The sequence below is a fragment of the Lagopus leucura genome, unplaced genomic scaffold (genome assembly GCF_019238085.1).
Source record: "Lagopus leucura isolate 7727_CA_CO unplaced genomic scaffold, USGS_WTPT01 Super-Scaffold_810, whole genome shotgun sequence".
Taxonomy (NCBI): Eukaryota; Metazoa; Chordata; class Aves; order Galliformes; family Phasianidae; genus Lagopus; species Lagopus leucura.
Genome location: NW_024962261.1, coordinates 10,637,616 through 10,652,541, shown reverse-complemented (window position 1 = coordinate 10,652,541; position 14,926 = coordinate 10,637,616). Strand labels below are relative to the sequence as shown.

Sequence of the window (14,926 nt, the reverse complement as noted above, 5' to 3'; positions counted from 1 at the left end):
TTTTTTTTTTTTTTTTTTTTTTTTCAAAAAAGCAGCAGCAGCTGTAACTCTTAAGTGGCCCCTTTTGCTTTTTTTTTTTTAAAGGAATAAAAAGGTTTTCCAAAGAGCTCTAAATTGGATATATAGTAAGACTAGATTTTAGAAACTTACAATACTACCACTTTTAACACTGATAGACCAACCACTCCCTCTACCCCCCAATATTTTGGTTCTTGCCCATCTGGCTCAGGGATTAGCCATCTGTTTGCTAGAATGTTTTAAAGAAAGGGAGAACAAGGTTTTTCAAAGCAGACAGCGGTCTCCTTAATTACCTCCCCTTATTCAATGGTATAATTTGGTTTGATCTCAGCAAGGACCCAAGGAGGTCATTGGGAAGCACTTCTTAAAATATCAGTATCTTACTTTTCCAGTAAAACAGATTGCTGGTATTTGCAATTATTTTCTCTCAAAGTATCAAAATTATTATGTTACAGGAGAAAAGACTCACCAAAGAGCACAGAGGTACAACAGCAGGCAGATGAACCCCGATAGCCCACTTAGAGCCAAAGGAGACCCTGTCTCAGCTCTTTCCTGGGCTGCAAGCTGAAGCTCATCAGGCTGATGGGCTGGGGGTGACACCCTCAGTGGGTCAACAGGAGATGATCTCCAGGTCACCACGGGCACTACTGCCTACAGGGTGATGGGACTCACCATGTGTGGCCAGAAAAAGCATTTGGAGGTTGTGAAAGACTTATCATGACTATCTAGAGGAAGAATGAAAGGCAGGGAAAGGGAAATAGTAAGGCGCTCTGTGAATGAAAAGTATGGGGTGAAGAAGAGGGAGAAAAGACAACTGAAAAGGACCAGTCACACATAAACAGTATTTGACTGGCCATGCCCTGCACCTGATCACCAGCCTGTCCTAGGCATAACCTTAAATAATTTTTCCATTACCAAGAGTGCATCCATTTAATATACAAGAGAGTATGGAGGTCTAGATGCCAGCAACTGAAGAAGGGATGGACCACATGGGCCTACATCAAACTGAAGAAATTGGAGTGCATGCACGCTGCATGGGGATGTGTACGTTGGCATGCACTCACCAGTGAATGTCAAGGCTGACCAGCTGTTGAGCAGGATAAGAGGCGTGGGAGCCAGGTATGTAATGGCCAGGAATCAGAGTCAGCTGCTGGAAGGACAGTAGCACCTGAGCATCAGCTACAGGTAAGGGCATTAGCCTCAGTCAGGTAGCAGAGAGACCCATTTTTTTGTGTATCCATGCATAAGAGAGCAGAACATCTAGGGACTAGGTATTGGTACAACGCATGCCTACAGCCACAACAGATCCACTGTGTGTATGTGCATACGAGTAGGTACAGAATATGAATAGCTAGAATGGGTTTGCTGGGCTCAGGAGGTTGGCTGTTTGTACAAGCACCAATGACTGGAGAGACCGGGAAATCTAGGATTCAGCTATCAGAACAGATTATGGTCAGCTACTGGATGGATTCATTTTCTGGGTATACGTGTGTATTCTTCAGTACTAAGCTTTGCCTTTGAGTATGAGCATGAGATTGCTGCTGATGTATGTTTGCTTGAGTACTTTTTTTTTTTTTTGGTCTTTGCTGATCTGCACAGCCAGCCATACATAGAGGTACAGATATACTGTGTGCAGGGACCATGTGCTCCATCTCAGTACTTAACAGTCCTGGGGACATGAAGCTGCAGCTACTTCACATCTAAATCAGGCTACAGAGCTGGCAACTCCTAACAACAGCAAGTGTAAGATCATACTATACTGAATCAGTTTTCAGAAGATGACATTAGAAATACGACAGGTAACAAAGTATGTCTCACTATCTATCACTACTCAGATTTACAACTGCAATTGATTAAAGGCAAAAGAGAAAAATAGTTGGCCAGGCCAAGGGTAAAAAAAAAAAAAAAAAACAAAAACAACAAACATGCTCTATCAGCCTCAGTAATTTAGCTTCTAAAGCAAATCAAAACCAAGCAGTTGTCAGCAAAAAAATCAAGGCAGGTAATAACAGAGTATTTCTCAGGTATTCTTTTGCTTTCTCCTTATGTATTTACACTGAGACTCCCTTACTGCAGGTTTTACAACACTGCAGTCTCTACATGAAAAACATGGAAAGTTGTTTTAATACTAAAGATATAATTTTATCTTTGAACCCACTGTACAAACTGAGAGCAAAAAAAGCACTCATTAAGAATTTTAAGTTATTCTACTGACAATTGAAGACTCATTTCTAACTTGTTATGAACAGAAGTAATTTCTCAAATTAATTTTTTTGCAAAATTAAATCAACAATTAAGGTATTTAGTGCATGGAATCTGTTCTAAGATTTTCAGGACATTAGCCAATTAAAAGTTTTGCTTCCTCAACAACAAATCAATATTGGATAGCATTTAAGTACAACCATTTCAAAAATTAATGTCCTATGCACTGGTATTCACGTAAATAATACAAAAATAATTGCAAACCAATATGAAAAATGAAGACCTGATGCTAAGCAGCACTCAAAGGCCATTAAACTATAGTTAACACGATTCTAATCCCATGCAACACTTATGTAAATTCAGGTGAGCAAAGTCCAGAGTATAGAACAGGGAGGTAACCTCTAACTTTGCACTTGATTTTCCTGAATGTTGAGAACTGAGGTTAAAAGGTATCCCAGTTCTCACAGCTACCTGCATATTGGCCAAGTATTAGTCAGAATAAGTTTGTGGATTTAAGTTATTACATGATTAAGAACAATGTTTTAATTTATGCTTTGGAAAAAAATAAAAAAAAGCTCTTTCTAAAAGTTAAGAGCAATACAGAGCATGGTTCAAAGCTAACCAGTATGACGAATGATTCAAAACACAACCAGAGTTCTATGAACAAGAGAGGACACACCCCTTTGAAAAGCTTTGGTAACAGAAGTTCTCCACACAGTTGAATATCACTATAACAAATTTTGGGCCACAGTCACTCTGAAACACCTGAAGGCAGAACTATTCCTGTGACATTAAATTCCCCATTCCACAGGTTCAGTCAAAAGACCACATTCCCACGTGTGAAAAAGTATAAAGTAATATTGTAGCTGAGTCAGAGACTGAAGTTACAGACAAGAAGAAAAGTTACATATAACAGAAAACAGGATTGGACTAATACTGTAACGGAAAACTCAAAGCCAGAACTAGAAGCAACTGAAATGGAGAAGCCATTTTTGGCGGTCCATTCATACCTTTCATTTGATGATAGGCTGACAGCAGTTGGTGCCTCTGGTGGTTTTTCTGCTGGCTTTTCTTCGTTAGGAGTACTCACAGGTGCAGATTCACAAGCAACTGCAGCTGGTGCTGGAGTGGTAGGGACAGGAACTGGCACAGGAGCAGCTGCAGGAGTTGGTGCAGAGACTGGTGTGGGATCTGCAGTTGTTACACTAATGCCAGTAGTGGAATTAGTCTGCTGAGTTGCTGTAGTTGCAGTTGCTGCTTTGGGCTATTGGAGGACAAGAGAATTCAGACACGACACAACAAAGCTATTAAACTAATGCTTCCTATAGTGAATACAATGATTAAGTTCTATTATAACCATCTATTGTTGAGGCAGCAGTGTCAAACACAACCATAATATTAATATGTTCCAAGATAATCTACACATTTTTTTGTGCTTAAATTGGCAACTGGTAGTGTCACTCAAGTACTTATTTAGACACCTAAGCACTCACTGTTCACGTATGATGTGAAATGCAAAGGTGAGGTCCAAATATTTACCAACTGCATTTCTAAACATGAGAACAATCTTGTGTCTTGCAGAAGTGCATTTTTTAGATGAAACAGTTGTCAGAAGACATCTGACGAGCACAATAAACATATGGTTTTTTCACCACTCATGTTTGCAAAGAAGTGATAAAGACAGAAATCTCTTTTCATTATTAATACTGTTTTCTGGAAAACTAGATGCTAAGAGTTAAGGGTAATAAATTTAAGCTTCACCCGTAACAAGCTTAACTTACACACTGTTGACTGATTAACAGCATCACACAAATAACACTTCACATGCTTGAGTTTGATTGTAAGTACTGGAAGTCCAGCAGAATCAAGCACTATCAGACCAACCGCAAGAAATTCATATTTGCACAACTGTGCTTTAATCTTCATGCCTAACTATTGGAAACATGAATTTCTGATATAGTACTAAATCCATCAGAAAGAAATCACTTTTGGAATTGAATTTTTGAAAGTCGAATCCCTGTAGTCCCTTATCTACACATATCTTCATGGTCTGGCCACATCCTCACCTCACCATGAGAAATAGCATAACACAGCTACTTACTCTAAGTGAACTACTTTCAGACAATGTTTTTGTGTGTGGGGGGTTTTTTTTGTTTAACTTTTTTTTTTTTTTTAATAATTAGGGAAAATATTTCCTCCCTTTGTCTGAAAGTCTGAAATTGAACAGTTTCCAGCAGGTACAGTAAAGATGCCTTTAACATGCATTCACAGAAAAAAAAAGTCAGTAATTCTGATCATTAGAAAAAGTTTGCAGTTGTGCTGATGCAACAGGCATCTCTTACCCAAGATCGATTCACAAGTAGGTAAACTGAACTTGAACAGAAAGGCTGTAATACTTCAGAACTGCTAAACACTGAAACACTAGTTGACATAAAAAAGTACTGTATTTAGCAGTTTTTGTTGGCTCTTTGTCTCTCATACTATAAGCAAAATGAAAAGCATACTCTGAAAACGTATCTGCTTCTACTGATAAATGCCACAAATTGCATACCACAGACTAGAAAATTTATTTACTCACAAGTGCAGCAACAGCTACATTCAAATGAGGAATCTTAGGAATTAATACTGGACACGTGTGAAGTGCAAATGAATATAGGTTTTCTTCCTCAAGAGGACATCTAACTCCAGTTACCCTCATATCTCAAGACATTGATGAAGACAGTTTAATTCAAACCCCAAATGTCTGGAAGAAACAGATAATCAGTGTCTTGCTTCCCCAACAGCAATCTAATAACTGGTCAAAAGCAGAGACACATCAAGCACACGTCACAGCCATTTCCTTTAATTTGCCAGTGCAGCTCTTCAAGACTCAGATTTATTGATGGAACTTTTCTGTTAATCCACCAGGTTTAAGCTTCTGTGCTTGACAAAAGAAACAGCCATTGAGTTTTGAAAAGCAACATGGCAAGACTGGAATAGATTCTGTATAGACAATTGAGTAACAAACTTACCTAGTTTCCTTTCTTCCTCTTAAGCAAAGCTCTGGAGGGACCAAATCTATTCAAACAGTTACATTAATGTAGAATAAAACCTTCAGAGAACAAGTTTCCACTGCTTTTGGTACGTAAAAACAATGAAAAAAAAAGTGAAAGGAATTTTCCTTCCAAGAATAAGGATTACTCACTTTTGTCACCATAACCACCACAAAGTTCTTCTCATCTATTTTGTACTCTTTAAGAGCAGTATCATCATTAAGAATTTTACCTGGCAAATGAAACATGAAAATCTGTAAGAAGTCACGTAATGGGTTATTAGATTTGGTATTCCCTCACATAAACACAGATCCAAAAGCATATAAAAGTAAGTCTTTTGCATACTTATGAACTTAGTAATTTTGAAGTGTTTCAGCCATTAAGCTTTGGCAGTACGGCTCCAACTATTTTTCCTCCGATGATGTCCATTGTTAGCTGCAACTCTGCTTTGCTACAGTCTGACACTTCCTCTTAAGTTTTGAATATGCTTTTAAGTCATTTAAAACAGAAGTGTAAAGTCAACAGTAGAACAAATCTTTCTGTAAACGCAGATACAAGTAATGCAGAGAAAAGGTATTGGCATACAGTAAGCCAAACAGAATAACTTATATCTATTTACATACACAATACACAGCAAGAAAACCCCTGTCTGCTCTTTTCTGCTAGCCCTTCAAATTTACTACACTATCTACTATTGCCTGCCATAGTTTATCCGCATGACGCAGATTCATGACTTCAGAACTTCAAAAAATTATTCATAAAAGAAGGCTAAAGCATTAGAAAATTCTGGAACTGCTGCACATCTGCTACCCATGGACAGAAGTTTTTTTTTTTTGTTACACTACCACTTCCTACGTTTCATAAGCAGAGATGGTACTGTGGCTATTTACCTCACTTCTACAAGAACTTAAAAATCAGAACTGAATATTCAACAGTAAGTTTTATAATACTTACTTATTCTACTACAGAATTTTCAGTATGTATTTCATGGCTTTGATTGATTCATTTTTTGAATACATGCCAATGGCTACTTCCCCATTTCAGCATTAAAATACAAATTTTCACAACCATTCTCAACTGTAGCATAATACACCATTTAATTGTATCTAGCAAGACATCCTTTTACTGATTGCAAGGAAATTAAGACATACATACACATTACAGTTCTTAAAACATAAATGAGGTGCAACTGCCCCATTCCCCGCAGTTTCCACCATGGCCTTTCAGGTCAAATGACCAAGAATATGTTATGCGTAAGGTAGTAGCAGTAATGGTAATGCATGTAGCAGATGGTGCAGCATCTGACTCAGAACCTATACAGGCTTATTTACATTCTTCCAGCACTTCAGGGAAGGAGCTTGCTTCTCAGGACATGCTGTTCTCAGGGGTTTTAGATTCTATGCTAGTACGGATGACAACAGAAGATTTACCTCACTGCTAATTAGCCTTTTTTTTTTTAAATAAGAAACTGTTTTAGTTACAAATGAGTGCTTTTTCATCAGGTACAGGTGAAATAGCAAGGTGCTATCACTTACACTTTCACCAAAATATGGAAAGACTTAAATCCATTTAAATGTAAAAATATCAATACAACCTTGTATCTCTTCTCCAAGAAAAAAAAATTAATCAAAAGCATGATGTCGTTATGCAAATATGAGAGAATCATTACAAAGAATAAAGTTTCATTCTGTATGTTATTTTCTACATCTTCTAATGCTTGTGCATCATACAGAATCTTGTGTATCATACAAGAACTTCTCCATCAGAAGAGGGGTGGCCAAGCAGAAACAGGGAGGTGACTGTCCCCCTAAGTCCCCCTGACTGTGTCCAGGTCTGGAGCCCCCAGGACAAGAAAGTCAGGGAGCTGTTGGAGAGGGTCCAGAGGAGGGCCACCAAGATGATCAGGGGACTGGAGCACCTCCCCTACAAAGACAGGCTGAGGGAGCTGGGCTTGTTCAGCACGGAGAAGAGAAGGCTGCACGGTGACCTCATTGCAGCCTTTCAGTACTAAAGGGAGCCTATAAACAGGAGGGGAATGAACTCTTTGAAAGGGTAGATAACAACAGGACAAGGGGAAATGGCTTTAAGTTGAGGGAGGGGAGATTTAGGTTGGATGTCAGGGGGAAGTTCTTTACAGAGAGTGGTGAGGTGCTGGAACAGCTGCCCAGAGAGGTTGTGGATGCCCCGTCCCTGGAGGTGTTCAAGGCCAGGCTGGATGGGGCCCTGGGCAGCCTGGTCTAGTATTAAATGGGGAGGTTGGTGGCCCTGCACGTGGCAGGGGGGTTGGAGATTCATGATCCTTGGGTCCCTTCCAACCCTGGCCATTCTGTGATTCTGTGATACAGTGCATGCAGATAGATTGTGGCTTTAGAGAATACACAAACCATATTCTATGATCTTATGCAATCCAATTTATTTTTTTGAATCATAAATTATTAAAAATGTAATATGATTATATGTATTGTACAAGGCCTATTATATGCCTTAATTATATATGGGACTCTCGCCTTCACCTTCATGTGCATTTTCTTTACTTAAGGACATGGATGAACTTTGCTAAGAAAAAGAGTTGTGAGAAGTTCTGACAAATACAGATTTCTGACTTCTCTTCTGATTACCACCCTTCTATCATAAGTAGTCCTATCTAGATAGGACTAGAGGGAATGGTTTCAAGCCGCATCAGGGGAGATTCAGACTGGACGTTAGGAAAGATGGTGAGGCACTGGAATGGGCTGCACAGGGAGGTGGTGGAGTCATCGATGCTGGAGATGTTAAAGGAACATCTGGATTTTGTGTTGAGGGATATGGTTTAGTGAGAACTATTGGTGATAGGTGGATGGTTGGACCGGGTGATCTTGTAGGTCTTTTCCAACCTGAGTGATTCTGTGATTCAGCTTATTACCAGCAAAAAACTAGTACTGCTTACAAAGTAGTAAGACCAGGGAGAAAAAAAAAAAAAATTGCCAAAATTTCATTCAGGCACAATGTAAGAGAAAAAAGCAGAACTGTGGGTTTTGTGATGAAATGTTTTGCATTCTGACTTAAAGCGAAAGCAAGAACTGGCTCTGTGATTTAATAATCATTGAGGTAAAAAAGTAGCAGGAAAATATTAGCATAAATCTCAGTGAACTATGTTAGTACTAAAGGATTAATTTTGCATCTTTATCTGCTTTTTGCTACCACAGAACACACACTTTTAAATGACTGTCTGGAAGTACCACAAATTACAAAAACAAGAACACTTGAAACTAGAAAAAACAGTTTTGGTGATGGTTTTCTTTTGTCAGTCTCGAAAGGTAAGAGTTAACTAAGTCCCAATTTCTTGTAACAAAAGCCATTTCAATTCCACCTAGTTCACATCATCCGTAAGTGAAGCCATTAGCATATCACGTTACAAGAAGAGAGGTAACAACAGAAACACATACATACATTAAAACCTGAAAGAATTTTATTTAAAGTTAGGAATTCTCTTTAGCAATGAGATCTGTTGGGTTGGGTTTTTTTTTGCTTAAACTTAGTTTATGTTTCAGAACTTATCTTTATAAGACTTAAGATCCAAATCAAAGCATAACAAATATGGTAAATTCAGATAAAGTATTTTCAAAATCTTCATTACCTGCATAAATTAGTTTTTGACCAGCAACTGGAAAAGCATCTTTCCCCCTTTCTGATTCAATCTTCTCTTTCAGCGCCTTCACCTAAAGCATAGAAGTCTTGTTTTAAAAAAAAAAACCATAGGTTTACAATATAAACATTAAGTGTACTTTGTTCCATACAATTTTATTACTAAAAAGTAATTTGCAGTTAAATCTTATGTACTTCATTGATAAAGTACAGCAGTCTTCCAAAGACATCAGCACAGACACTTTATCAGTATGAAGTGTACCCCCTACAAATAACACATTTATCCATAAAATTCTTCTCCCTCATCTTAACTGCATTAGATTAAGCACAAGCTTATAATACAATGAAAAGTTGAGAAATTTGGGCAGAAAATACTTCTGCCTACTTCCATTTTCTGTTCTTTGAATGCTGGGGGCAGACCATGCACAGCTGAAACATTTATCATAATGACTCTTTATGGAATGTTTGATGGCTTGCTTTATTTGTTATTGCTTTACTTTTGTTAAGGTCACCATGACATTTGATTTAACTCACTGGGATTACCAGAACCCCTGATAAGCAGCAATTTGTGCAAACTCTCTCGTTGTTCATTTTACAGAAGTAGCTTCCAACTCTTTTCCCTTCCTGGTAATATGCAGACCTTTGCGTATCAAATTTAAGCCTACAAAATTAATTTTGTGATCATCTTCTCCAGAAAGATTGCATTACAATACAATAACCGAGGAGATAAAACATAAACATACAGAAACATAAAAACACAGACAGATGAAGGTTGTTCCTGTAGAAATGTCTGTACTAACACATTCGCAATCATATTTTAATGCCTGCATCAAAATATTCATTCCTGCTTCTTGGCAGATTCTCCCAATACAGATACAAAAGACAGCCGATTATGAACTGATTAATCCAAAGTAATACCACCTTCTGTGTTCCTGTATATTCATAATTTTTTTTTTTTAATTAAAAGCTTGATCCTGTTATTAAGTTCCTATCTAGCAATTTAACCAGCTACACATGGGAGAATGCATTTAACCTGACAGCTGGACTAGACTAACCATTTTTTTTGCACCATGGATTAATTGCAAAATTATCATTTTTGTTAATTTTTAAAGCAGTAGTTCACTGCTAGGGTTGCTTAAGTAGTAAATACACTAAAACATTTTCACATGTCAAAGCTAAATTTACTGAGACTCACAAAGGCCAACTTTTCAACAAAATTAAGATCTCTCATCCACTCAACACGCAGCCATACTTCCTAACTTCACATCTTTCTTCTGTGAATGTCTTAGACCTTTGTATTATCTTTCTCCTTTTCTTTTCAGCAGCCCCCCTTCCTCTTCCTCTTGGATTTTGTGAGGCACCTTATCACAGTAATCCCTGTCCACCAAGGACTGATGAAATTTGAACACTGACAAAGAAGCTGCATCTTTTCAACAGTAATATAAAAAGAAGCGCTTGTTTTACCATGCTTTATTACCTCACAGAACAGGTCTTCAGAATCAAACCTAATACCCAAGCCTGCACCCAATATAGGTGATTAAATCACTAGTGATAGAAAGATACAGAGGACAAGATATGATGCTGTCTGTGCGACAATGCTGAAATAAGAACCCAACTCTTTTTTCCCCCTCAGCAGTTGGAAAGAGACACTATTGGTACCCTTACTGAGTGCGCCACTTCAGGACCTGACAAAAGCTTTATGATCCACCTCCAGCTAGTCACTTGCTTTTCCACAGCAAAATTAATAGCAGCTCACAACTAGGTATCTCTCCAAGACATTTAATACTAACAATTCACTGATAGCATCGCCATTCTCTTGCATTTAGTTTGACAAAGGTCCACTCTACCCCTGCATTTCTGCTTGTTTAATGGCTTAATGTTGTTTCTCCCAAGAAGTAAAAACTGAAGTTATGAATTCCTACCCAGTTATTACTTCAAGCTGACAGTCGCTCACAACACAACAGTTCTGCCTAGGCCATGGATATGCAAAGCAATTTTTCTGAATTCAACATTATGTACCAGCACTGACTGAAGTTCCCTGCTCCACCAGGGAAAACTGTCAAATCATGTTGAAAGGGCATGTTCTAGAAGCCTACATCTTAACATACTGCTTACCTATTTCATGTACTTCTGTACTTGTACTAATGACTCAAAGAGTGATGTCTCAAAAATGCTCCTTCCACTTAGTCACTGGGTTTGCCATAGATTAGAAAAATAATATAATGTGATCCTTTTTGACAGTGAAATTTAAGGCTCACTTCACATCCTCTGCACTCAGTCAAGCTATTGTTTTCAGACATCTCCTGACTTCTATTTTCCTCATGTTTTAGTTCTATTCCAGAATACTTCTATTTTTTTTCCTACAAGGAACAAAACTAAAAGTCTGCTGTCTCAAATAGAAACATCTTAACAGCTAAATATAATTTAGGTTGGGACAGACAAAACACACACATTAACTGCTACACAATAATTGTAACTATACACAATAATTGAACCCCCCATGTAAAGGAGTTCCTTACTTTGGTAAAATATTAACAGCAAATTACAAGGATGCTTTTGCTGTCCAACTCATGTGCAACGATATCACTGACACACTGCAAGCGACCTGCCCTCACTCAAAGCCTTTTGTGCAAGCCCATTTCAACAGACAAGGTTATGCTGTCTTCCTTCTGGCACGTGGCTGGAGGTGTACAGCACACCTCTCCACATACAGAGAAACAGTACTGCCAACAAAATTAAGTTAAATGTGTTAGCTGTGATGATGACCAAATAATAAGCAGTACTCTTTGCTTCATATTCATGCTATAGTAGTAGCACATTTGGAAATGCTGCACTCATGGGTGGTTTTACATCACATTCAGTAAGTAAACCTTAGTAACCAACTATTAATCTTAAAAACCCGCTGGGGTTCACAATAGCGGGATGAAGGTGCTGAAGAGTGAATGAGTTTAGACAACCACTCTGACTCTTCAGTTCTTTTATATATTATCTCTGATGTTGTCATCACTGCTCCATACGAGTAGCAGCCAGCACAATCAACAGTGATTCTGCTGTTCTACTATCCACACCCCTTCTGAGAGACCAGGCCATTGCCCCAAAGGGTGCAATGCCAAATACTCATCAATGTTTTCATGGATCATTATAACAACTGCTTCTCCAAAATGTCAATGCCCAAGATGCAAGGACAAGTCCCTTTACAGTTTCCAGTTTCCTTCAGTTAACACTAAACTCAGTTTCTACATACAACTTCTGCTGGCTTCAGTGGAGCAGGGGTCAGTGCTGACTTTCCTACAAGCTCATTCTACCCAATTGAAACTGTCAACCCATAACCTCCAGCGGGAGCACTTCCTGCTAGACTTCTACCCTGAGCACAGCTCAGAGCACAGGATGGTGTTCACATACACAAGACACCAGCAGCGGAATCCCCTTTTCACAGTCCAAACACTCCCTATACACCCTACTTCTCACAGCCGGTGTTTTATTACTATTTTTTTCTTTTTTTAATGACCTTTTACAATAGAATGGACTTAATTTCCCTAGTCGCTGTCTTGAGGATCAAAGACTTGAACAATGGGATTACTTCTGAAAACCTGCAAAAAACTGTTGAGTACATCAGCCATCTCCCATGTCAGTTGCTGCCAGCCCCTATCCTGCTCATCAAGGTGGGGATTACACTTTCTTTAATATTCATTTTCTGACCAAAGTACCAGCAAAAGCCCTTCTTAGTATTATTCATACTCCTTGCCAAATTCAGTTCCAACTGTTCTTTAGCTTTCCTGACCCTACTCCTACATATCTGGGCAATGTCTCTACAGTCTTCCCAGTATATATGCCTCTGGCTCCACTGCCTACGCATTTTCTTCTTAGACATTAGTTTTACCAGGATATCCTTATTCATCCATGCTGCTCTCCTGTTTTCCTTACATGACTTCTTATACATGGGAATTGAGAGCTCTCATACTCTAACAATATCCTTACACAGCTGCCAGCTCTGTTCCGCTCCTTAATCCTTAACAGCAATCTCTGGAGGTCCCATTTAATAATTCCTCAAACAACTGGAAATCTGCTACAATTCAAGACTGTAACTTTAGTCTTCATCTGACCCATATCCCTCAAGTTATGGAAATCTACTAGGACATGACCACTGTGGCTCAGGCAGCTACTAGTCCTGACCCCTCCAATTAACTCATCTGTGTCAGTAAGCAAAAAGTCCACTAACACTTCTCCTTTGGTTGTACTGTCACTTGGATCAAGATATTTTCCTCACACCCTAAAGTGTATTTTTCTGAAGAGTAACTGCCTGTTCTTCTCATTTCAGCCACTATTTAGCCTGAAGGCCCGATCCCCTTCACCTGCAAAGAATACAATACCAATTCAAGGAAATAAAAAGACATAACTGATACATCCAATTCAATAGTAAGATGCTAAAGATAAAATTTCCTCTTGTAGCTCTAGCTGGAGTGACTTAAGTCTGGGCACTCACTGAAGCTATGATACCTGTGCTTCTAGTACATCAGTAGAAAAGAAGCACTCCCCAAACCACCTGAGTTATGTCAGACACAGTAGTCTGAATCAGCTTCGCTTAGACTTGAAATATAAATGCTCATTTTTCAAGCAAAAAAGAGAAGCCTGTCACTACTGTTCAGAAGGGCAGCAGTAGCTTCCAACCAAAGGCATAATGAGACACTGAAAACAGTAATAACCTGAACTTTGCCTCTACCACGTTATATCTCCAACTCTTTAGATTTTCTAGACACTAACATAATCATCAATGCAGAGTTATTAAGTAAAAATTACTTTCTGGAAAGAAACAGCAGCAGCAAATTGATCTGCTAATTTGGGAAAATAGGTTTTAAGATGCACAGTAAACTTCTACATCCATAGAATCATGACATTTTTTCACATAAAACACTGTCTGCACAAGCAGCCCACGCTTCAACAGGCTCTCTAAGAGGGTCTTATGGGAGACCATCTAGATCTTATGGAAGTCCAAGCAGACAGCATCCGATGCCCCACCCTTATCCATCATACCAGTGATTTCATTATAGAAGCTTATCAGCCATCCTGCAGGCCACTGAGTATCACACAGTCTCTTGCTCATGCGCCCCAAGCAGGATGGAGGAGAAAGTGAGAAAGAACTCCTGTGTAGAGATAAAGACAGTTTATCACTGTAAAGCAAAAGCAGTGTGTGCAACCAAAGCAAAACAAGGAGTTAATTCACTGCTTTCCCATCAGTGGGCAAATGTTAGAGGCTTCCTGGAAAGCAGGGCTTATCACGCTTAACAGTTTTTTGGGAAGACAAACAGTACACTATGACCTCCCCTTCTTCCTTTTTCCCAGCCTGTATGAACATGACTGCCTCTTGGTGAATACATGCTTACTGCTCCTGGTATTTTTCCTCCCCTTTATGTGCACAGAAACAGCTTCTAGAACTCTCAGAAGACCGTTCCCTCACCTCTCCAAAGACTGAGCTGAGGCTGACCAGGTCCTCCTTCTTGCTTATTTTGAAGACAAGACAAGGTATCTGCTTTACTTCAGTCTTCAGTCATTTCTCCTCACTGCCACGATCAAACAAAAACTGTAGGAAGTGTTTCAGCAATCACACTTCTAAGCAATCTCAGCACTCATGAGTGCATCCCATGAGGGCTCATAGACTTGGGAATGCTGAAGCATTTCCCTTCAACAAAGATACACCTTTCTCGCTCCAGCCTCTCCCCCAGCCTCTGGGACCTGAAGTGTAACTTTGCTGGCAAAGACTGATGCAAAAGTGGCATTCATTACCTCAGCCTTTTTACTGTCCCAGGTAACCAGATCTATTTTCTTGAGAACAGGGCCCACTTTTTCCTTTTGTACTTGTAGAAGTTCTTCTTGTTGCCCTGACTGTCCTTGGCCAGATGTTATTTTCTCTGATTTCTGTTAGTTTTCCCTAACTTGATAACAGCTGCCCAGATGTTTTGCATTTGAGCTTGAAGGAGGTGATCCTTGAATATCAGCCATATTTCTCGGGATCCTCCTCCCTTCAGGGCTTTATCCCACAGTACTCTCACAAG

At 39.0% G+C, this 14,926-nt stretch overlaps 1 protein-coding gene across 2 annotated transcripts in view; it reads right to left on the bottom strand.

Moving 5' to 3' along the window:
• Window positions 1-14,926, bottom strand: part of RAD23B (RAD23 homolog B, nucleotide excision repair protein) — a 35,577-nt gene that overhangs the window by 14,595 nt on the left and 6,056 nt on the right. Inside the window, exons 1-4 of one of the 2 annotated variants that reach the window (XM_042866220.1) lie at window positions 13,908-13,989; window positions 8,869-8,950; window positions 5,405-5,484; window positions 3,231-3,484 (exon numbers count right to left, since the gene is read on the bottom strand). In XM_042866220.1, the coding sequence (XP_042722154.1) occupies window positions 3,231-3,484; window positions 5,405-5,484; window positions 8,869-8,950; window positions 13,908-13,919 (428 nt within the window). In that variant the 5' untranslated portion in view covers window positions 13,920-13,989. Of the gene's footprint in view, window positions 1-3,230; window positions 3,485-5,404; window positions 5,485-8,868; window positions 8,951-13,907; window positions 13,990-14,926 lie in introns of those variants that run through there. The other variant, XM_042866219.1, reaches the window with a different exon arrangement.